The 23,927-nt window shown below is 37.1% G+C and overlaps 1 protein-coding gene across 2 annotated transcripts in view; it reads right to left on the bottom strand.

Moving 5' to 3' along the window:
- Sclt1 (sodium channel and clathrin linker 1) overlaps positions 1 to 23,927 on the bottom strand; it is a 108,201-nt gene that overhangs the window by 29,711 nt on the left and 54,563 nt on the right. For both annotated transcript variants that reach the window (XM_038347758.1, XM_038347759.1), the window contains 7 exons: positions 18,762 to 18,939; positions 17,047 to 17,145; positions 11,286 to 11,357; positions 6,044 to 6,118; positions 3,847 to 3,992; positions 1,957 to 2,149; positions 337 to 533 (listed from right to left, as the gene is read on the bottom strand). In XM_038347758.1, the coding sequence (XP_038203686.1) occupies positions 337 to 533; positions 1,957 to 2,149; positions 3,847 to 3,992; positions 6,044 to 6,118; positions 11,286 to 11,357; positions 17,047 to 17,145; positions 18,762 to 18,939 (960 nt within the window). The remainder of the gene's footprint in view (positions 1 to 336; positions 534 to 1,956; positions 2,150 to 3,846; positions 3,993 to 6,043; positions 6,119 to 11,285; positions 11,358 to 17,046; positions 17,146 to 18,761; positions 18,940 to 23,927) is intronic.

Here is a 23,927-nt window from a genome sequence, read left to right as displayed (position 1 = left end):
AGTAAGCAGGCAAGGATAGCTGGCCAATGAGGCCAAGTATCTATCTGTCTCTTCATAAATATGGTGCACACGGCACCATAACTAGCTTTTTTTTAAATGTGGGTTTTGGGGATCAAGTTTAGGTGCCCATGCTTGCTAGTACTTGACTGAGAGACCTGTCACCCGCTCCTCAAAATCATACATTAAAAACAAAACAAAACAAATAGAGCAGAACAGTAAACTACAGGTTAAAATCATTTCTTCTGTAAAACATCAATTGTTCAACAATTATTAATAGTAAACTTACTTTGTTGATTTGTAAAACAAGTATCAAGCAACTACTAAGAGTGGACCTACTTTAGATTGCTGATCCTCATTTCTGCACTTTCGGTAAGTTTCTTTGTTTCTTCTTTCCATCTATTGGCTGCCTTTTGTTGAACTGCCAATAGATGTCTCAGTTCAACAATAGCATTCCGATTACTGTCCTCCATCTCTCTCAACTGAACTTCAAACCCATGCTCCTTTATTGAGAACTGATGCTCCATTGTACTGACCTGAGGAGTGAAAGGAACAGTCATTTTCCTTTCAGAATTCTAGGAGTTGTGTCAGCCAATGTCATACACAAAAAGAGTGCTTATTAGATTTAGAAACCTTGGGGCGAAGCACCCAAGTAAGCAGTTAAACTTACAATTGGTCTCCACCACAAATGAAATCTATATATATTTTAATGAAACCACAACTACCATGGACTGTAATTTATTTATTTATTTTAATTTTTGGAGACAGGGTTTCTCCGTGTAGCCCTGGTCACTCTACAGACCAGGCTGGCCTTGAACTCAGAGATTCACCTGCCTCTATCTCCCAAGTGCTGGGATTAAAGCTGTGTGCCCATATATGCCCATATATTTTACTGTAAGGTAGCACAATTACTTTACATATATGGTATGATAAATGTCATTTTATCTTTTGAATATGGATCTAACTGAACTAGTGTGCTTCTGCTACAAAATTAGGTCATCATTAAAACAAAATTTATTTCTGAACTTATTTTGTGCTATTTATCAATATGATTATTCTAATGTCGACGATGCTGTCTTAATTACTGTAGCTTTATACTGATATGTTTCCTTTTCATATATTTAAGAGTAAAAATATCTTTGTAAGATACATGACTATTTCTTTCAGATTTCATACTCTTATGGATGCCCACAGCCTTGGATATCTGCAATAAAAAATAGTCAATAACTGCATGTTGGTAGGAATTCAGGTCAGAACATGACATCTTATGATTCTTTGCAGCAGCAATAAGCAAAGTGCAACAATGGTACTTTTTATCCTCACTGTGGGCCTGGAAGGTGAAGATCTTTATTATAAACACCTAGTGCCATTGACAAAAATGTCATGGAATGGAGGAAGGTGAAGAGATGCTGATGGAACATCTCTTGTCTCCTGAACATGCCTGAAGAGAGAGGGGAGAGAAAGTCAAAGGCAAGGACTTTTCTCAGATAAGACTTTCGTCCTGTGCAGTCTTCTTGCTGATGTTTTTATACTAGCTAGGAGGGACTCGGAGAGAAAACAACATCCTTACTGATCTTGAAGAAATTCAGTGTCTGGGAAGCTAATGGAGGAGAGAGGATGGCAGACTATAAAGCTGTCTAAGCTACAGTTCTGCTAGTGCAGCTTAAGTTGCTTTGGCAGGAAGATTAGTTTGTTGTGTGTTTAGAAAATAACTACTTTTTAATTGTGCATATAAAGAGAAGACAATGAGGTTATGGAACCTTGCCAAGTTCCACTGTTCAATACTTTGAATTAGGATTTCATATTATCTGATAAGAAGGTGCACACATGTGCGTGCACACATACACAGATACACACAAACACACACACAACCCGAAGAATGTTTTACTAGAACTCTAATTAATATTCTCTATACCTTGATTTTTTCCCAAGAATACATTCAACTCATTTTGAAAATACCTTTAATTTTGCTTTTTTCTGAGCCTCCAGAGCAACTCTTCTCAAGTCCTCAGTTTCCTTCTGCAGCTGCTCGTTTTCTTGCTGAAGCTTCAGCCTTTGCTCACTGACAAAGCCACAGTTCTCCCTCTCAGACTCCAGTACAGTTTGAAGTTTCTGGATCATTTCATGGGAACGTGATATTTCTTCTGAGGAACTGTTTTTTTTTTTTTTTAACAAATTAAACAAAACAAAAAGATCAATATGTGTACATTTTACAACTTAGACTTTTCTATTCTGACTTACTTCTTTTCACTTCAATATGGTGTTGGAGATTGAGCCCAGGGCTATATCCACAGCCCTCTTTTTACTTCAGTCTAACGTGGTTTCAAAATGTATGTAATACCAGGTAAAATCATCTAATTTAACAGTTTTAAGTAAGGACAGACAAGCTGACCTGCGATAACTCATTTAGAAAATCAATGTGAAATTTCTTTCAATTTTTTCCCTAATGTTGAGAATTGCTACATCAGGAGAACAATGTGAACCCAACAGTTAGCAGATGAAGTAGCTGGGAATCAAACTTTTACTTAATGTTAGTACCAAAGAAAAAAACAACAGCTGAGCACATCACAAATTAAAGTAAAAACAATCTGCATATTTCCTGTTAAACACCTTAGCTTATTTTAGTACAGATTAATAGATTGATTTCTTGAATTTTTTCAGCCATAGATTATTAAATCAGGTATTCTTTAAATATTTATGTTTCAATCAATATACTGTTAACTTTCATTCCCATTTTCTGAAATTTCCATCTTTCAATTCCAGATAACCAGTCACTCTGAACATACTCTGGTTTCTAGTTATCATAGGAAATATGCAATGCTACTAATATTGAGATGGCTTAATAGAAATATCGTTGGGCATGGTGGTTCATGCTTGTTATCCCAGCTCTGGAAACCTGAGGCAGGAGGATTACCTTGAGTTTGAAGCCAGCCTGGGCTACACAGTAAGTTCCAAGCTATATGCTATAGCATGAGACCTAGTTTCAAAATAAAAAGCCAAACATCTCAATTACTGGTTAAAATAACTGATAAGGAGAGAAATTCCTAATATGTACAGTTTTTACCTGATGGCAGTTTTACAACCATGAACCATAGCTTATGGTTCTATTCCAACCCTAACTTTCCAATGCTTATGGTTGGCTCTGATCTTCATCTCTGTCCTGTTTAGACTTTTGCTTTTCTAGTTCTTCCCACATTCTTCTAAGTTTTAAGTTCTATATGAAATCATTCATTTCAATAACATAGAATCTTAATTCTATATAAAGTCATTTATTCCTATAACACATGTAGCTATGTTTTCTTTTTAAATAGTAAAGTTTCAATAATCAACTTCTCAATGAAGTAGTATACAAAGGCACTGGTCATAAAAGGACATTAGCAACAGAGGTGATATTTGCAAGAAAGCTGATGCAACTGGAAACCATCATACTAAGTTGAGCAAGCCAGACCAAGAAAGATAATCATTACTACGTGTATATATGACATATGTGTTTGTGTGTGAGTGTGTATGTAAGATGGAATGGGAACCCTGAGGGTGCTAGGAGGGTATCTTAGGGAAGGGAGAAGAAAGCAGAAACGGGGACTATTTAGTGTGGGAAGGAAACCAACCATAGAGTAGGCAAGGGACATAAATGAGGGCAGTGTGGGAGGGAACCAATTACAAGTGTAAGGCTCATGAGTATGAAAATGCTATCATTAATGCATTATTTTGTACACCAAATTAAAAATGAAAATAGAAATTATAAAAAACATATTTGTATGTTTTTATAAGTTCTCTTAAAAGGTAAATAATTCACCAAAACCCATTTGAATGCTTAAAATGTTAGCAGGAAGTCCAAAGAAAACTTACTTAATTTCAAGTTGTTTTATTCTATTTTCTGCACTCTTTAGTCTTAGCTGAAGATCATCTTTTGAACGCTCTGCAGCAAGACATCTTTGGTGCATTTCTTCCAGTTTTCTGTAATCACCTTCATCTTGTTTGCCTTCACGGTAAATCTGAGGAAGAGGCTTATAAATGTTACCTTATAGGAAGAAATTATCTCAATAAATAAATGAGGCTGAGAAATAAGTCTTGACTGTGTGTTCACCTTTTCCTACTGTAAGATATTTAAAAAAAACCCCATGATTGATTCATTTACAAAATAAAATGCTATAAGCTGACAACTAAAAAATTTGAAATCATGCTCACTGTAAACTATTCAACTAATTACAGAAATGTAAAACAGCTGCTGAAACTTAAAAAAAAATGCTTTAAGCGTTAATTTAAAAACAACTGGTGGTAGGGCTGGGTAAGCAGCTTAGTGGTAGAGCAGGGCCCTTGATAAGAATGTACAAGGCCCCAAGTTTCTTCCTCAAACATCAAAGAAAAAGAGAGAAAAAATTGTATTAATTATTTAGTAAATATTCTTCAAAAAAATCTTCTACCAAAATACTCAAAAGTAAGAGTGTGTTTTAGGGTAACTAGTAGATCTTAAAGTTCTAGAACTTTGCTTTGGGTTACTTGGACAACAACATAGCTAAGATCCGAGTTACCTTTCGCAGGGGCAGGTCAGCTAGAGCCTAGGCCTCCTTTTACAGCACACGGACTAACTACCTAGCAGGTCCTGAGGTCCAGATCACATTTTCAGACAAACAGTTCCTCTAACTGCCCTCTCAAGAAGACTGCTCTGCTGGGCCACCTATGTTGTCCCACTGGGAAGGCTGCCCCGCCCTTCCCATAGAGTTGGAATAGCAGTATGTCCGCACTATTTGCTGGGACTGCAGTCCTACAAGTGCTATGGCCTTGGCTCACTGCTGTGTGGATAATAGAGAATTAGTTGCTATGCCTTCTATGTTTTCCACTGCACTACTATAACCTTGGCCATGTAATATTAAAAAACATCCATCCTGAAGTCTGATAGACAGCTGGCAGCATTCTAAATAGAACTTACATAACATGAAGGAAATCTGCAAGTGTCTACCTTGGAGCAGATTTGCATATGCTTATTTTCCAAAATGAAGCTGTTTTGCTTTGTAAATTACTGTTTTACTATCTGATTTTGTCATGATTTTTGACAACATGGCTATATCACAATCTTTGAATGCCATGGAGTTATTAGCCTTTCAAAATCAAATCCTGACTTCATTGCTTAGTGTTTTTTAACACTGTGTAAGTTACTTAGCCTTTTTATGCAGGTCACTAACATAAATAGCATCTTCAGCATGAGTGCTCATATTTGCCTGCCCTTTCTTTCTCAAGGCACTTTACAACAACGGGACATTCACTGCTAGTGAAAAAACATGCAACTAGTTTTTTAAGATGAAGTTTTTATTTCAAATATCATTAGGGCATTTTATCTACTTATTATATTCTTTAAAAATATTGTATCTGATGTGCATGAGTGTTTGCCTGCAAGTGGGGTTGTGTATTTTGTTAAAGAGGTCAGAACAGGGCACTGGATCCCCTGGAACTGGAGTTACAGATGGTTGTGAGCCTCCACATGGTGCTAGCAAACGAACCCAGGTCTCTGGAAGGGCAGCCAGTACCCTTAACCACTGATCTCTATAGCCCCCTAATTACTACAGTCTTAGAAGGTAAAAATCTGGGGCAGAGAAATAACTCAGTCAGTAAACTGCCTGTTGTATAAACACCCACATAAAAGCTGGCTATGGAGGCATGTGCCTGTAATCCCAGCTCTAGGGTGAGAGATTTGTGTTATTTCTGGGGTTGCCGGCCAACTCTCCAGCTGAGTTGGCAACTTATAGTTTCAGTGAGACTCTGTCTCAAAAAATAAGGTGGAGAAAGACTGAGGAAGACACCAATGCCAACCTATGGCCTCTATACACACATGTGCACATGTACACCTGCACACGTGCATGCACACACACACACACACAAACACATACATAAATTAAAATTCATAGCAATCCTATAATATTTTGGTTATATATACTTACGATACTCCAGTCTAGCCTTAGTAAGTTGGTATAAAGTTAAAAAAAAAGTTGAAAAAATAAAAACTACTTTTGTGATGAGGCAAAAAAATAGATACCTAAGAAAGTTATACCTTCTCGAGTTCTTCTTCCACAGCTCTTTTCCCTCTAATGGCTCGATCAATTTGACCTTGTTTCTCATCACAGTCCTATAAAATCAAGTCATAATGCAAATAAATATATCTGGTAAAACATTAAGGTGAGGAAAAGTGGAAAAGTAAAATGGTTTGTTCATAACAAGAATACTTCAGTTGCTTCATCAACTAAGTAAGGCCATAGTCTTACGTACGTACATAGTACTTACAACTAAGTTAGGATAACTACTGGGCATAGTAACTGTCAGGCTGTAAGAGTGACCTAGCCCAGGATTTCAGAAATTGCCTTCAGCTCTAGGATACCAAGGAATTAGCAGAATATGTAAGAGGTAGAGGCTGGGGTACTCATGGGAGAAAAAAATGAGCCTATTTTTTGGATGTTACAGGTTCTCTTTTCATGTAATATCATCAAATTATCTTGCAAAGGGAACCATACAGTGCCACAATATCCCAAGGAAAACATCTGGCATAGGAAGTGCAAAATTCTAACAAGTTTTCCTTTATAAAATACCTAATATCTAGGGAAATCTATTAACATGAGCATAAAACATTGAAACATTTACACTTAAGACTTTACATGTCAAACATCTTACTTAGTAATTTAACAAGTATATCCATTAACCAATTATTTTGCCAAGATATTAAAAGTACAAGAATCAACCAGTGAGTTCTTAATTATTTTTCTACTTATTTGCAAATAAGCATAGTTTTACTGTGAACCTGCTTTGTTGACAGTACACTACGAGTGATATTCATTTTTTTCATAATTATACAAAAGGTCTACCTTACTGTTTGCAATTTTTTTTTCTAGACAGGGTTGCTCTGTGTAGTTTTGGAACCTGCCCTGGAAATAGAGATCCACTTGCCTCTGACTCACGAGTGCTGGAATTAAAGGTGAGTGCCACCACTGCCTGGCTAAAGCAAGCTTTTAAATTGTTACTCAGAATTGACTACTTTGAACCCTGTTACAAATAAAGTAGAATTTTTGTTGTTGTCATTAATGGACTCAGTTTGTAGGAAACTCATTTTTCATGTCCTACACACACACATACACACACACGCACACACACACACACACACACACACACACACACACACACACACACACACAGTAAGGTACTTATCCATAAAAGGCTTTGGTTTTTCACAGCCTCACTACATGGCCCAGGCTGCCCTCAAACTTGATCTCAAGACCCTCTCGTCTCTCTACCTGCTGAATAGCAGTTTTATGATACTAAATTGGTGACTTCTGCTATGTTCATAATGCTACTCATGAAATTTTAATAAATATGTGTGCTGGTTAGTCTCTGTCAATTTGACAAAACTGGAGTCACCTGGAAAGAAGGACTCTCAACTGAGAAACTGCCTCCATCAGACTGGCCTGTGGGCAAGGTCTAGGCTGGAGCATTTTCTTGATTAATGACCAGTGAACTGTGGGTGGTGCCACCCTGGGGTACATGGTCCTAGGCTGTATACGAAGGCAGGCGGAATAAGTCATAAAGAGCCAGTAAGCAGCATTTCTCCATGGACTCTGCTTCATTTCCTGCCTCTAGTTTCCTCTCTTGAGCTCCTGCCTTGGCTTCCCTGGATGATGGACTGTAACCTATAAACTAAAGTCCTCTCTTCTAGTTGTTTTCTGTCAGTGCTTTATCACAGCAATAGCAAGCTAAGTAGGATGCTATGTTAATAACAAAGCTGGATCATACTTCCGGATCCAGGAAGTGGACTATAAAAGAAAAGAATGACTATGCATATATCTATGCCCCTACTTAAGCCATCTGATTTCTTTGACACCAAGTGATGATGGGTCCAACAGTATTTGGTTAACCTGGGTTAAAAATGAATAAAATGAAAGAGAAAAGTTGTAATACTTATGATTAACACACTGTCATACTAGTTCTATTAAAATGCACTATAATATTAAAATGAACATTATAAATTTTTATTAAAAGTTTTGTTGATAACCACTGATATATCTGCTTTTGGACATTAATTTTTCAGGCATTTGTGAAATATTTCTAAAATCATACTTTATAAAGGGTTAGCAAATGTTACAACTGATAGCACAGAAGTCACACTTATCAGTCCCTACTCAAATAAAACAGAGCTTATTTAAAAAAGATAGCCTATACCTTTTCATTTGGAGACTGAAAACCAGCTGCACGTTTCTTAGAACTAGCTGTCTTTGCTATATTCTACAGGTTCTCACAAGACGGACTTCCATATTCACCTGATTCTAGGAAGCTTTAAACTTTTACGGCTTCTTCAACAGTGTACTTCTTACATAACTGCAGGGTTATTTTTATAATTTCCCTTGCTACTGATTTCTAGTTATGCTATTCTATGACTTAATAAGTAATAAGAATTACTTCAATTGTTCTGCATTTTTTGTTTTTATATAGCTATATATTTTTCTTTGCTCCCCTCCCTGTGTCTCCCCTCCCCATCAACCCTCTCCCATGGTCCCCATGCTCCCAATTTACTCAGGAGATCTTGTCTTGTTCTATTTCCCAAGTAGATTAGATCCATGTATGTCTCTCTTAGGGTCCTCATTGTTGTCTAGGTTCTCTGGGATTGTGATTTGTAGGCTGGTTTTCTTTGCTTTATCCTGTATTTTTTAAGAGCTGTTTATGGACTACACCATGACCTATTTTAGAGAAAACTCCATAGGCTGCTGAGAAAACAGTGTTCTATAGAAGTGCATTGCCTAATTTATATTGTGCTTCAACATTGAAGTTTCTTCACCAGATTTTAGTCTGGAAGACCTAACGTCGATATGAAAGAAGTGGGGAAGTCCTCCATTATAAAGACCACACTGTACATCTGATATCACTTATGAAACTGGAAGTCCTGTTTCTTTACTTATTTTATTGATAATTTCTTCCCTTTATTAATATGAACTGGTTTTCTTTATCCCTTCTGTGTAATTGTTGCTAGAAAGCTATTTAGGTCAGAGTTCATTACTTCATCCTGCTTATTTTTCAATTCCATTCACTGGATATAACAATTACCATCCATTCACTTTTGGTCTGTCTTTGCCAGTAATAAGTTTCTTAAAGAAATTTATAGCTAGTCTGAATCTTTTAATTGGGGAATTATAACATTTACATTTAGGGTTATTATTATTGACTTGCTAATTCTTGTAGTTTTGTTTTCTAATTGGTTGACAATTACTATTTTCTTTGTCCTGATGCACATGATGATCTTTGGTGGTTTCCTTAGTTTGACATGGTTAATTCTTTCATACTTTTGTTTATTTCTCTTACCAAATGCATTCTTTCTGTGTTCTCATGAGTGTGGTTTTTCCCCCTCTCCATACAGGTTTGCTTTTAGCATCGTCTGTAATACTGTCTTGGTCATGAGCTGCTTCAGTTTGTCCTTGTCATGAAAGGTCTTTATTTCTCCATTAATTTTAAAATATATATTTGCTAGATACAGTAAGCTTGCTGGCAATTACTCACTTTCAGTATCTGAAATACACTGTTTAATGCTCTCCTGATGTGCAGTACTCCTGATGAGAAGTATTCTCATTCAGGATATAAATTCTACAAATTATTCATTGCCTAGAATAATCTTGAACTGCTGGTACTCTTGCCTCACCTCCAGCGTGCTGGGTTTACAGATGTGCACCGGCACACAATTTACATGGTGTTCAGCGTTTCCCACATATTAGGCATAGATTCTACCAACTAGGCTACATGCCCAGGCTCAAAAGGGTATTCCTTTTTGTAAAATTGTTTTTATTGAGCTATATATTTTTCTCTGCTACTTTCCCTTACTCTCCCCTCCCCTTCTACCTTCTCCCATGGTCCCCATGCTCTCAATTACTCAGGAGATCTTGTCTTTTTCTATTTCTAGAAGGGCATTTCTAATCCATCCTAGAAATCTCCATATTTTTAAAATTACCTTTAATATTTAAAATGCTTTTTATGCAGACAGCACAATTTTCCCACAGAATGTGATATTAGATAATGTTATATTATCTAATATATCATTAGAAAAATCATTCAGGTATAAAAATGTTTGATATATAGTATAAAATACATTTGCTACATAATGAAATTGCCAAAATAGTGTTTTACAGTATAGTGAGTTTTATATAGATTTGGTTGTTACACCATTGTTTTAAGGATCCCTAGACAATTCTCATTCTTTTTGGAAAACAATAAAAATACTTGTTTTTACACTATTTACAATTCCTTAAAGTAATCTCTAACAAAAAGACATTTTTCTTTTCTTTCTTAAAGCTGCAAGTTTTGTTTTTGACAATCTATGAAAGAGAACAAACAAAATAAGACAATTTTAGATGACTAACAGGGCATGCTGCATCCCATTGCTTTTACAAAGGTTCCTACATCACTACTACAAGTGAAACTAAGTAAGCAGAAAGTAACCATCCCTGGTTGTTACATCCGGGACCTCTACATATAAAGTCTGGTAAAGTACATTACATGGCTTGTAGTTTTTCAGAGGTATTTAAATATTATTCTGTTGATGATTATTTACTTTAAAATATTCTGTGCCATAGGAAAAACTAAGGATGCTAGGAAACTCTTACCTTGGAGTGTTACAATCTATTTGGAGATATTTTCCTGGAAAGGAGCATGGTTGCACAAACGGTGATGTGTTGAACTAACACTAATGCACATTATTTATCAGAATACACAAAATATTGATAAAATTTTGTAACAGATTAAAAGTGATGGAAGGATTCAGAAAAGGTGTATTTGTGAAGTTGTAAATATCTTTCTAATTCCTAGACATTTTTGTGTTTTGATCTTTTGGGAACAGTTATTACATTTAACTTCATTAAACCTTCAAGTTAAATTTAAATTTCCAATCTCTTGTCACACAAAAACTCCTTTCCTCACTGCCCCCCTTTGCCTACTCATCCTTACTTATTAATTTGTAGGAAGCTTTACTGTCTTCTTTCCCACTGACATATATAACTTTTCTTCCTTCCTGGCCTTTCAGATCCACCCAGCATACGGCAGGAGCTGCAGTTGGTTTAGTGGCCCTGTGTTCTATCAACGACAATGAAATGTGACGAACGCTACCACAAGCCAAAGACAGCACAAAGCATTTCTGTGGGTCTTTACTTTTTTAGCCTAGGTCATTGTTAACAAGCATATATGGAACAAATGAATTCCCAGTAACATATACACTGGTCTTTAAAGCAGGTAGTATTTGGAGGAAAATGCTAGCAAGGTTTCGAACATACCAACTGAAGAGCTGAGAGTTCTTCCCTTAGTTGTGAAATCAGTACTTCATACTGCTTCTTTGTGCTTTCAACCTGTGAATTAAGACACAATTTAGGTAAAGAATAAAAAAAATGATTACTGACAAAACATAACATGGTGAATTTTATTAAAAAAAGAAATCGCTTTTATGGCATAAAAGATAAACAGGAATATAATGTATGAAATATCTAAGAATTTGTCATGAGCTGTGTGTAGTTAGCATGCACACAGATGTGCATAGGCAGGGAGATTCTGTTCGTTCTGCCTGGACTATATAGTGATTTCAACGCTACCCTAAATTATACAAGTCATACAGACCAGACCAGACCAGACCAGACCAGACCAGACCAGACCAGACCAGAGGACTGCTCTTGTAGAGCTGGTTTAGTATACATAAGGATCCAGAACCTTCAGCATTGCAAAACAAAGAGTGATCATGAGAACTAAGGATAGAACTGGAGATGATATATTCAAAAGGACAGTGGCTGTAAAGTATTTTGGTCTCAAGATCCTTTTACACTGTAAAAGAGCTTTAGTTTATAACGGATTTTTTGACTAGCATTTTACCATTATTAGAAATGAAAGCAGAAAACCATAAAAGTTTTAACATATGTCCCCCAAATAATTTAATCATTACCTTAGCTAGCAAAACTAATGTTATTTCTCCCCCACCCCTACCCCCTCTCTCTTTGAGACAGCTTCTCTGTGTAGCTTTGGAGCCCACCCTGGAACTCGCTCTGTAGACCAGGCTGGCCTGAGACTCACAGAGAAGTGCCTGGCTCTGCCCCCCGAGTGCTGGACTAAAGGTGTGCACCACCACTGCCCAGCAGCATTAAGTAATTTTTAAATAAAAATAAATATATTCTCCCAATCTAAAACTTTTGAGGACAGTGCATTTCCAGTTTCTATATATTTACTGAATGCCTGGCTGGAGAGGAGACAGCCGGGCTCGAAGGTGTTGCTGCATGTCACAGCCGAGAGGGAGCACTTTGCACCTGGGAGAGAATGAGTGTGAAAACCAATGTCTGTAGTCTCCCCGAATGCTGCAAAATATCAGAGGAGGAGGAGGAGCAAAGCAGAATCATACACTGGACATGCAATTAATAACTTTTAAAGCACTTACGTTCTCTGTATAGGGTCTTTGCACAATGTACACTAGACACTAGTGCTGAGTCAATGAGAGTTCAAGGAAAGTTTGAATAAACATGAAGGTTTTCAGAAATGGAATAACTGGTGTGCACACAGCATTTCAAAGAATCAGTTACATTTCATCTTGATGTCTGTAACAATAATTTTTCCTAAAAGTTTCTCAGGGTTTTTAAAGGACTAAGAGGATTATTGATGAGGATATAGACCAACAGGAAACTTTTATGATCTTAAAGCCTTTGGAAACTTTCTCATATAAAAAGACCTATTTTAATGATATGGCACTTTCCTTAAAATACATTTAGTATTGCCTGCTATGCACTTTATTTTATTAAGTAATATTCGTTATCTTTTGGAAGACCTGCCAAACAGAGGAAGTGGCTAGATTTTAGGCTTTACGTTGGGCTGTAATTTATGTTGACGTTTCAGATAAACAGGGAATTAGGACAGTAACATGAGCACAGCATGTGCTGAGGATCATGTGCAGCATTTCACTGTTCTTACAAGAGCCCCATGAGTTATTACCTCCATTACAGATGAGAAGGTTAGTGCTAGAATCCTAGTTAGTTAGTAAAGGCTTGGTGCCCAGCAAGGCCCTACTGGGAGATGGTAGAACCTTTAAAAAGTGGGGTCTACTGGGAAATCTTCATCTCACTTGAGACAATCATTTGCAGGGGTCGTTGGGACCTCAGCCCCCTTTTCTAAAAGATAGGAGATGATGTGGGAGAGTCTTCTGTTTGAGTTTATTTCCTGGCTATGTGATGAGTGGTTTGACTCCACCATGTGTCCCTGTTATGATATGCTGTCTTGCTGAGAACCTGACAATGGGATCAACTAATCACAGACCACAGCCACTGGAACTGTGAGTCAAAATAAACCTTTCTTGTTCTAAGTTAAGTCTCTTATAGCAATGGAAAGCTGACTCAGGCCTCACAGCAGGGGAACAAGCATAGGTCCAGTCTAGGCCCTCTGAATGCAAGTGATAGTTGCATGGCTGGGGCAGGCTGTGGGGCCACTGACAATGAGACCAGGATTTATCCCTACTGCTTGTACTGGCTTTTTGGAACCCATTCTCTTTGGAAGGATACCTTGCTCAGCCTAGACATAGTAAGGCCTTGGTCCTGGTTCAAAGCAATGTGCTAGACTTTGGTGACTTCTCATGGGAAGCCTTACCCATGATGGGTGGATGGGTGATGGGGTGGAGGGGAAGGTGGGAGGAGAACAGGAGGAGGGGAGTGGGGACTGGGGTTGGTAAGTAAAATGAGAAAAGACTCTTTTTAAAAATAAATTTAAAAAAATTGTGTTTAAAAATTGTGTCTTAAAAGCAAAGTTGTACCTGTCTTCTGACACAATTTTTGAACTGTGCTTCAGTGTCCAATACTGATACAACTAACTTGAAGCTTTACAACAATAAGAATATATTTTAGGTATTTTGTAATGCTGCCAAACTCAGTTGAAGCAAAGTCTATTTTCTGAAAAGAATCTTCTGAGGTATTAACCCTGACTATATTACCAGTGATCTAATCTAAGGTTCATGGAGAGCTTTTAGCACTGGGTCCTGATGAAACAGTGTGGACTGAGGAAGTTCATACAGAGACTAAATTCTCTATTATCCCACCCTCTGCATTTCCCTTCCACTCTCTTTCTAGTTTCTCGCCATGTAGTTCAGAATGGTTTGAACACACAAATCCGTGTCAGCCACCCACTGATAGGACTGTATGCTGTGTCACTACAGCCACTGAACAGATAGGACTGTATGCTGTGTCACTACAGCCAGCTTGGTTTTTACAAACACATAAACATATTCTTTACATAAACATTTTCTTTTATAGTTTTATGAATTAAAGGATAGTTGTAAATGAAATACCAACTAACTACTTAATAATAGACAATTATTAATGGCCATATAATAATAATAATAATAATAATAATAATAATAATAATAATGGCCAACATTTTATTTAAAAATTTTAAATTGATTAAGATATATACTTCCCTGATTCCATATCCACTCTTCCTCCATCCCAACTGTCCCATTCCCCCAAGCGCTCCCCATTCTCCCCTTCTCACTTTTCCCTCCCCACAAGAGATTGGACTCTAGAGGGGTTCCCAGGTGTCCAAGGAGATGTCCCCAGTTTGCTCCTTGAGCAGCTGAGGAGAGGGGGCCTGAACTGGCCCTTTACTATAGCCACACTGATGATTATCTTGCATATCACCATAGAACCTTCATCTGGCGCTGGATGGAGATAGAGACAGAGACCCACATTGGAGCACTGGACTGAGTTCCCAAGGTCCAAATGAGGAGCAGAAGGAGAAAGAACATGAGCAAGAAAGTCAGGACCGTGAGGGGTGTGCCCATTCACCGAGACAATGGGACTGATCTAATGGGAGCTCACCAAGGCCAACTGGACTGGGACTGATGGAGCATGTGATCAAACCAGACTCTCTGAACGTGGCTGACAAGGAGGGCTGACTGAGAAGCCAAGGACAATGGCACTGGGTTTTGATTCTACTGTATGTACTGGCTTTGTGGGAACCTAGTCGGTTTGGATGCTCACCTTCCTAGACCTGGATGGATGGGGGAGAAACTTGGACTTCCCACAGGGCAGGGAACCCTGACTGCTCCTTGGACTGGAGAGGGATGGGGAGGGGGGATGGGGAGAGGGGAGGGGAAATGGGAGGAGGTGAAAATTTGTAAAATTATATAATAAAAAATGAAAAAAATTAAATTGAAATATGAGAGATAATTCATTTTTGTACTTAAAAAGCAAACTTTGACCCATTTTTGTACAATTTATAAATAGAACAGAAATATACGAAATATGCTCATTATAGTTACTATAGTCAATAAATAGAGACAGAGCAATTGACAATTGTAATAAATAGGGAAATGATGGATAACACAGACATTTTCACGGAAAATACTTTCAGCTAGAGCTGAATAATCAGAAGTAAATATACACAAATATTTACAGTGCTTATTGTATAAGAAACACAATATGAATAAATAAATACTCTTTATTCATCAAAATATTACCTATTCTCTGAAATTACAAACACTGCGGGAATATAAAGATGTAGATAGTAAAGAATTTCATGTTTCTAATATTTGCTTGGGGATGTATATATGTACATGCAGTCTTGTTTCATATATGCCATAGGTAATTATTATATGACTACCCAAAGAAAAGGCTAAAAATAAGGTAAAGTTAATTTTCCTTTTCTGGTATTTTCCCATTTCTCTTCATCATGAGATGCGCTACTTTTAAAGTTTAGATATAAAATGCTGATAATTGTAGAACCAACAGAAGGTAGAGAACAAATAAAATGCTTGGCACACACTGAATTACTGGAATAGCAGGGGAAGGCTGGGTTTAGGGAAGGAGATAAAAACATGCATAAGAGGACATGTTCAGTTAAGACACGGCAGACTCAGGGGCCCACCTGGGCTGCTTACAGATAGGGAGGTAACTAGGGCCAGGGACGGACACAACAGCCTCAGATGTCTACTTGGGCTGCTTACAAATAGGAAAATACCTAGAGTTTATGTGGCAGATACACAGTTTATAAAGATATTTAGGATAAATATTGAGACTACAATGCTTTTTAAAAATGCACTGAACTTATAGGTTAACATGAGTGAAACTTGAATCAGCCTTAAAAATCAATGTATTTTAATTGATCTTAAAAATGCAACTACAATGCTAATACATGATAAAACACTTTGATAAAATATTTTTACAAAGATAATGAAAACACCCGATATTTATTATTAGCCATTAAAAAAGTATGTCAAGAGTATTGAAAGCTATAGTCTAAAATTAGAATATTCTCAAGCTAACATATAGGGAAGGTACTTGCAGAAAGGATTAGAATAAAAAGACTTTAGTCTGACTCTGTCTTAAATTTGAATTTTTATTTTGGGAAATTATCTAATTTCAATGAGTAATAAAGTGTAGTCACACATTACGTAGCAACAGGGTTTGCTCTGAAACACTGTTTAGGTAATGTGATAATGGTGAATAACAAGAGTGTATGTGCATAAATGTAGGGGTTCAGGGTTCACAGGCTGTGAAACTACACAGCATGGTAATGGATGGCAAGGTACACGCAGTGGTGTTGTCTACCCCAATGTATTTTAACACGAAAAGGTACTGTAAGAATACCAGGCAACAGCTCTATTATAATTTCAAAAGATTACTGTTATACATAGCTTGTTCTCAACCAATATGATTTTATAAGGCATGACTAAAGAATATTTCTAAGGGATATATTTGCAATGGATTTATAAAAATTTAGTTGCTTGAAAGCAAATATGTTGACTTTGTGTTTTTAAATAATAATAAAAAGTCACTTGAAATTGTAGTCCATTAAGGGGAAAAATATTGAGCACAAAAAATATAGGTAAGAAAAAACTCGCTTGCAGTCAAAGACTATGCAGTATATTACACTATACCACAGCAGTTCAATTTAAAGGAAAGAAACATCAGTTTTTAATTACTTACATACATAGTTTCACATAGTCTTAATAGCATTTAGTCTTAGGACTTAAATTCTTAAATTCTGTATTTTAAGTATAATTAAAAAACCCCTTACTTCTTTCCTTGCTTTTACGGCAGCATCTTGTATAAGCTGGGAAATTGTTTTCTTCATTTTCTCTCTGTCATCTTCTTTTTGCTTCTCTTCAAGCAGAATCTTCAGAAGATAATCATGGCACGTTAAACATCACATTTCACTGGGAACGTAATACAGTCTTTGACAGCAGAGTCTCATTCTAGATGGCCAGAATGCCTCCATTGAAGATCTCGCATAAGGCACGAATGATAAACTATCTCCCCAGCATTGCCCACCTTTTCCTAATTAAGTCTTTGCAGAGTTTCTCACCACTTTTTTCATCTCCACAACTGAAAGTCTCAGGGTCATTCTGAACTTTTCTTCTTTTTATACATAAATAAAAATAAGCAAATCTTTTTTTTAAAGGAAAAGAATTCTATATTTTGAACCAACAACCACAAGATGGAAACCCTCTAGCAATTAAGCAATGAGTCAAGAGGAAAATTAATATAATAGCCATAGTCTGCTTCTGAAGGATTTATTGACTTAGGACTGAAGTGAGCCAAGCAACAGTGTCCTGACTTCTCTCCATTACACACCACATGACATCTGATAAGTGTTTACACAACTATGCTTCAGAGGGTAAAGACAAATAACTTTGCCCTGTTCTTAAATTTTCTATCTGACTTAGGTATGGAGAACAGTTTACAGGCACAATGTGTCTACTTTTGGTGGTCCATGTGGCAGGCAAATATTCTGCCACTGAGTTGTATCTCAAGACCTACTGCCTGCATTTAAACTAATCCAAGAGAGGAGAGACAGAATTTAAGTCACAGATGGGAACACTAACAGAAAAGCATAAGTACTTCAGCATTTCTGTAGCTTGGATTTGAAGAGATAATTCCTCCCCCTCCACTCCAACAGCGTCTTACTTTGTGAGACCCACTGGCCTTAAGTTCATTATCCTCCTGCTCCACTTCCTCTGAGTGCTGGGATTGCAGGCATGTGGGACCTCATCCAGCTTCCTTTTAACTAGGCTTATAAAATCCAACTTATATTATTTCCATTTTTAGTCTCTCTCTTGAAAAATCTACCACTTCAAGAAAGAAACCTTAATAATATACTTCCTTTATTCCCTGTGCATTTCCTACTGGAGTGCTCTGCATATATTACAAAGTTCAGAAATGCTGGTATACACGTTAATGCTATAAAGAGCTCTACAAAAAAAGGGAGTAACATTTTACAAAATTATCTACTTTCTGTCTTCTATTTACAGGGAAACAGCACAAGAAACAAAGCATAGTCCAGGATAGTACAGGAATCAAAGGAGCTAAGGGGTTGAAAAAAAAAAAAGGGATAAGTTGAAGAATCCATCTAGCCTTTGAGCTGCATTTAACTTTGTCAATTAAGCTTCTTCTTGATGAGGGAGCCGTACAGGTAAAAGGGAAAGCAACGCGAGTATGAGTCACCTGACTGAGTACACGCTGGTTAAAGACTCTGACAGCACAGAGGATACAGGAGAGTGACTCGGGGTTCAGGGATATAAAAGTCTGATATCTAAATACTACTCCTGAAAAATGACTAATGTTAGCATATTTTATGGTATTACTCTTACCATCTAAAATATAGCATGATTATGTGATAATGGGAAGTGTGGTATTTTGTTTCCATGCATTGATTTGGTAGCTAATGATCCTTCTACTGTTAGGGCATGTGAGGATCTTATTATTTATAAACACACTTGCACATTTTCTTACCTGATTCTTTTTAAGGTTAGCTTCTTCTAAGAGTTGCATGCTATCTCTGGCTCTTGAAATAGCCTCGTATTTCTCATTTTCTGATTCATTACACTTTGCTTGTAGCTCTTTGATCTGCTTTTCCAAATGTGTTTTCCCTGTTTTTAGTACGTTGGCTTCTTGAATAGCTATACACAATCTAGAAATTAATAACCACATATGAAAGTTAAATATTTTAAAGGAAAGAAATGGCATATGAGGTTTACTAAACACTACCATAGGGTGGTATTATGCTTGTTATTTTCACATGTATTTCTCATTTAAACCTTGATATAGTTCTATAAAAGTAGATTTTTACAAACTCCATTTTAAAGAAAACCATATCTAAGGAGTTTCAGCTTTTGATTAAGAATAAAAAGAGCAGCAGGTCTGAGACTGAGCTAAGATATTTTGACTCCAATTGTGTGATGACTCATATGTTTTTTTTTTTTTTTTTTTGGTGTCTTTTTTGGCCTTGACACAGGAGAACTTGTTTGTGCTATTCTGAGGCTCTGTTCTAGGAAGAAGTCACATGGCTCCCATACTTTTTAATCTTGTGAAGATTTCATAGATGTATACAATGTATTCTCATCATATGGATCTCCCAGTGCTCTCCCCAGCTCTCTTACTCCTCCCTTAACGTGTTCTCCATCTACCCCCTAATTTCATGCCTATTTTTTCTTCCACTAGGTCCATTTTGTGCTACCCATATGGGAATGTGTGGGAGATCATTTACTGGGATGTGGTAAACCCACCAATGGCCACCAACTCCCCCAAACAGTTTTAATCTCCCTCTCTCAGTTGCCATCAAATGCCATTAGCTCCTCAGCTAAGGATGAGGCACTAAGAGTCCCTCTCCATTCCATGCTAGATTTTTAAACTGGCTTGATCGCCTGTAGGTCTTGCGTAGGCAACCACAGCAGCAGTTCTTGTCATATCCAGAAGCCAAACTTTTAGGGCACACCTCTTCATCCTCTGGCACTTAGATTCTTTCTGTCCCTTTTCTGTGATGTTATCCCAGCTTCGGAGTAGGGGTGGGTAGGGATGTTTATATACTTGTTCTACCTACTGCCAAGCATGCCGAGAATAAATTAATACCTACTCTCAGAACTTTGAGGAGTTATGAGTCTGTGAAGTAACCACTGTCTTCTGTAGGAAGAATCTTCTCTGACCATGGTTGAGAGCAGCACAAGCCCTTTGGCATGTTCAGAGTTGTAGATAACTTCTATGCATAACAGATTACAATCATGTATTTGGCTTTCAGCCATAAATACAATGAATACAATGTGAATTCATGGGCTGTGAGTATTTAATCTTTCATAGCTTACTAATGACAATTTTCAAGATCCTCAATAGAACATTACAGATCTAAATAGGACAACAAAACCAAAATATTCTAGCATAAGTGTTTGTAGTAAAATAGCAATTTAAGGCAGAGCTACAGAATATATTTTAAAAAGAAGCTCAACTTTTCAAAGATAATTTAAAGTTATTGCCCCCAAAAAACTCGAGGGAAATTATATTTTCTCAAGTACCTTTTTCTTTGTGTAACTATTTAGAGATCTTTTTTAACATAAATTTTTATTCAACTTCATTATCCTTTTATTTGCTGCTTTAAAATGGAAAGAAAATTTGATACTGAGACTAAGAATGCTATGCTGCCCTGGGGAAAGCTAAATGCAGTAAACAACTTCCTTGTATATGAAAAAGATACCTCACAGCTTCTTGAATTGTTCAAATGTGCTTATATTCTGTATCTTATGATTGTATTAGCTGAAGTTCATGCTTTGGACAGGGTCTGCTATGTATCCAAGGCTGGCCTTGAACTCATGACCTCGTGTGTTAGTTTCCCAGTGCCTGTACTATACACCCCTTCCTGACCGGGATCTGTAACCTGAAGCCTGCCTGTTGCTCTCATCATTGCATTCATAACACGCCTTCATTTATGATTTTGTCCTGTTTCATGACCACAGAAGCTTATGTAACCACTCACTTCTATTTTGGAAGGTATTATCTAGAGTAATCGGAATGTGTTCCCAGGCCATGGCTATTCACACTTAGCTCAGAACAGATTCACTCTTATTCTTTTTGATATGAGAGCTGCGATTCAGGTCAGCAATTACAGTGCTCAGTTCCTAAGAAAACGCTGTTTCATTATTAAGATGTTTAAGATTTTATTTCCCAGAGACTATCTAGACAGCTATTATGTGATCAGAACGGTCCACCTACTCATTGTTAATCACTATTTTTTGTTTTCCACTTCTAACCTTTGGTGCGCTAGTGATATGACGCCGGCTGTACCTGCTTTCGTTCTTCTCTTATGTCGATAATGCTGGACTTTACTTGAGCTCCATGCTCCCAGGAAGACAGAGGAACTTAAGTATGGCCTCCATACTTGTTCTAAAAAGTTCCTCTATTCCTTTCTAGAAAAGGGCAGACCCTGTACTCACATAGGCTAAGATCCTTTCTGATGTCTCCCGTAAGAGCCATTCCTCCTTTGTTTAACTGCCTATGTGAAATCTCTTTCTATTTTTAAAAAAGAATTCCCCATTACGATCATCCTTACTAACACAAGTCTGATTTGTCTGGTGCTTTTGGTTTTTACAGTGCTAGGGAGTCCTTAGACTACCCAATAAAACCTTGAATGAAAAAAACTAAGATTTTTTTTTATTTTTTTATTTTTTATTTTTATTTTTTTGGTTTTTTCGAGACAGGGTTTCCCTGTAGTTTCTAGAGCCTGTCCTGGAACTAGCTCTTGTAGACCAGGCTGGCCTCGAACTCAGAGATCCGCCTGCCTCTGCCTCCCAAGTGCTGGGATTAAAGGCGTGCGCCACCACCACCCGGCTTTTATTTTTATTTTTTAAATTATGTGTCTATGTCCATATCTCTGTGTGGTTATGTGTATATGTAATCACAACAGCTAGAAGAGGGCTTTGAATCTCCTAGAGCTGGAGTTACAGGTGGTCTGAGCTGTCCAATGTGGGTGCTAGGACTAAATTCAGATCCTCTGTAAGGAAAACAAGAGCTCTAACTGCTTAGTCATCCCTCCAGCCTCAAACAGAACACTCCACGTTTAGATCACTTTCACAGCACTGTTATCTTTTTCTGAGTGTATACAATGAGTACTCAAAGCATGTTGAGTGAACGGTTTCACCTGTGAGCACAGAAGTTGCTCTAAAGCGAGTGTTAACTTTTTCTTCAGGGTACAGAACACGACACAGTGGTTAAGAGCACTGCTGCTCTTCAAGAGACCTGGGCTTGATTCCCACCTCCCATACAGTGGCTCACAACTATCTGCAACCCCAGTACAGGGGGAACCACACTCACTATGGCCGCTGTGGATGCCAACCAGGAAAACATCCACATCCACAGGAAAGACACATATGTAGGCATAACACTCATATGTACAAAGTTTTTCTCCAAATAATGCATGGAAAATTATACCTAGTCTCCCTGGGATTTATTTGAATTCTTTATAGATCTCTCAGCATTATTTCTGCTCAGAAGGCATAGTAATAAGAATTCCAAACATACCTTACACATACTTCTGAAGCCATCCAAAACATAACTATCAAAGACAAAACTGCTTTCCACCTCTCTTTTTCTCTCTCTTAGATAAAATCATTATTGATTCCTTTAGGGGTCATATCCATTTTTTTCTGCCTATGTTAGCTATTCTAAATCTGAAATGGCAAAATTCTTAGCATAAACAGTATATTTTAAAGTTAGGATGGACAGACATATTATTGTTAATTTTATTATCATGAATATGCCAACAATAAAATTTTATTAAACAAAAATTACTCATTTTACAAGTAAGTAAAATCATTAAAGTTCTTGGAACACACACACACACACATATATATACACACACATACACACACACACACACACACATATATATATATATATATATGTACATATATATATTTCAATATCACATCACTTTTAACTTGGGTCAATAAAAAAACCTTAAAGGAGTGTTATGTTAAAAATAGGAACTATCAGGGTCTAGGAAGATAGCTCTTTCAGTAAAAGGACTTTCTATATAACCATGAGGACCTGTGTTTTATTCACAGTATCTATATAAGAGAGAGAGGTGTGGCAGTATCTCAGGATCTTAGGGCTATGAATGCAAGGACAAAAGGAAGCTGGTGTTTGGCAGTCAGTCAGGCTAGTCACATATGGGAGCTACAGTTCTAAGTGAGACTCTGCCTCAAAATATAAGGTAGAGAACAACAGAGGAAGACAGCTGATTCTGACCTCTGACCTCCACAAATATGTGCTCACGTGCTACACAAACAAATATGAAATATCAGAACTATGAGCAAGTATCATCAGTTTACTAATTTGTAGCTATGATTTAATAGCTTAAATATTAAAGTAAGGCTATACTACTAACCCGAGAATACTCAACTGACATCTAAAATGAGACATTTTAGTACTGGTGTCATGTTACCATCTACTTCTTAGTTTTAAAAAGGAAACATATGTTCTCCAATTTAAATAAAGTTTACAATCTAATTTTCAAATGTTATTCAATTTGCACAAAGAAAGGGGATTAAGGAAAAGAACTCAGGGACCATTTTGATACGCCTTTGTATAATTCAATAGTCTACAATAAGAAGAAGGTTTGACATTTAACTTTTTGGCAGTTACAATGGTAAAAGGAACAGCTAGAAGTTAGTGGTTGCTAGGAATCTCATAATTATTGACACAGTCTCAAAGTATTAAAAAAGTCCCTCACAAAAAGCAAATGGTATTGTTTTGTTGTTGTTTTGATTTTTTTTAACTTTTATACTTTTTGGGGCCTGCCACTGAGCTCCCAAATAAACACACAATCTTATTAATACTCATAAAAGTCCAGCTTTACCTTGCCTTATTATTAGTCAACTTTTCATAAATTACCGCATCTACCTTTTGCCTCTGGGCTTTTACTTTCCTATATACCTTTCTTTACTTACTCCGTGGGTTTGCTGTGTAGCTGGGTGGTTGGCCCTTGGAGTCCTCCTTTCTTTTTCTTGCTCCTCAATCCTTTCTTTTCAGATTTTTCCTATTTATTCTCTGCTTGCCAGGCCTGCTATGCTTTCTCCTGCCTTGCTATTGACCATTCAGCTCTTTATTAGTAAGGCAAAGTAACACAGCTTT

The sequence above is a fragment of the Arvicola amphibius genome, chromosome 11 (genome assembly GCF_903992535.2).
Source record: "Arvicola amphibius chromosome 11, mArvAmp1.2, whole genome shotgun sequence".
NCBI lineage: Eukaryota > Metazoa > Chordata > Mammalia > Rodentia > Cricetidae > Arvicola > Arvicola amphibius.
The sequence above is the reverse complement of the archived record's forward strand: the minus strand, read 5'-3'. Positions and strand labels throughout refer to the sequence as shown.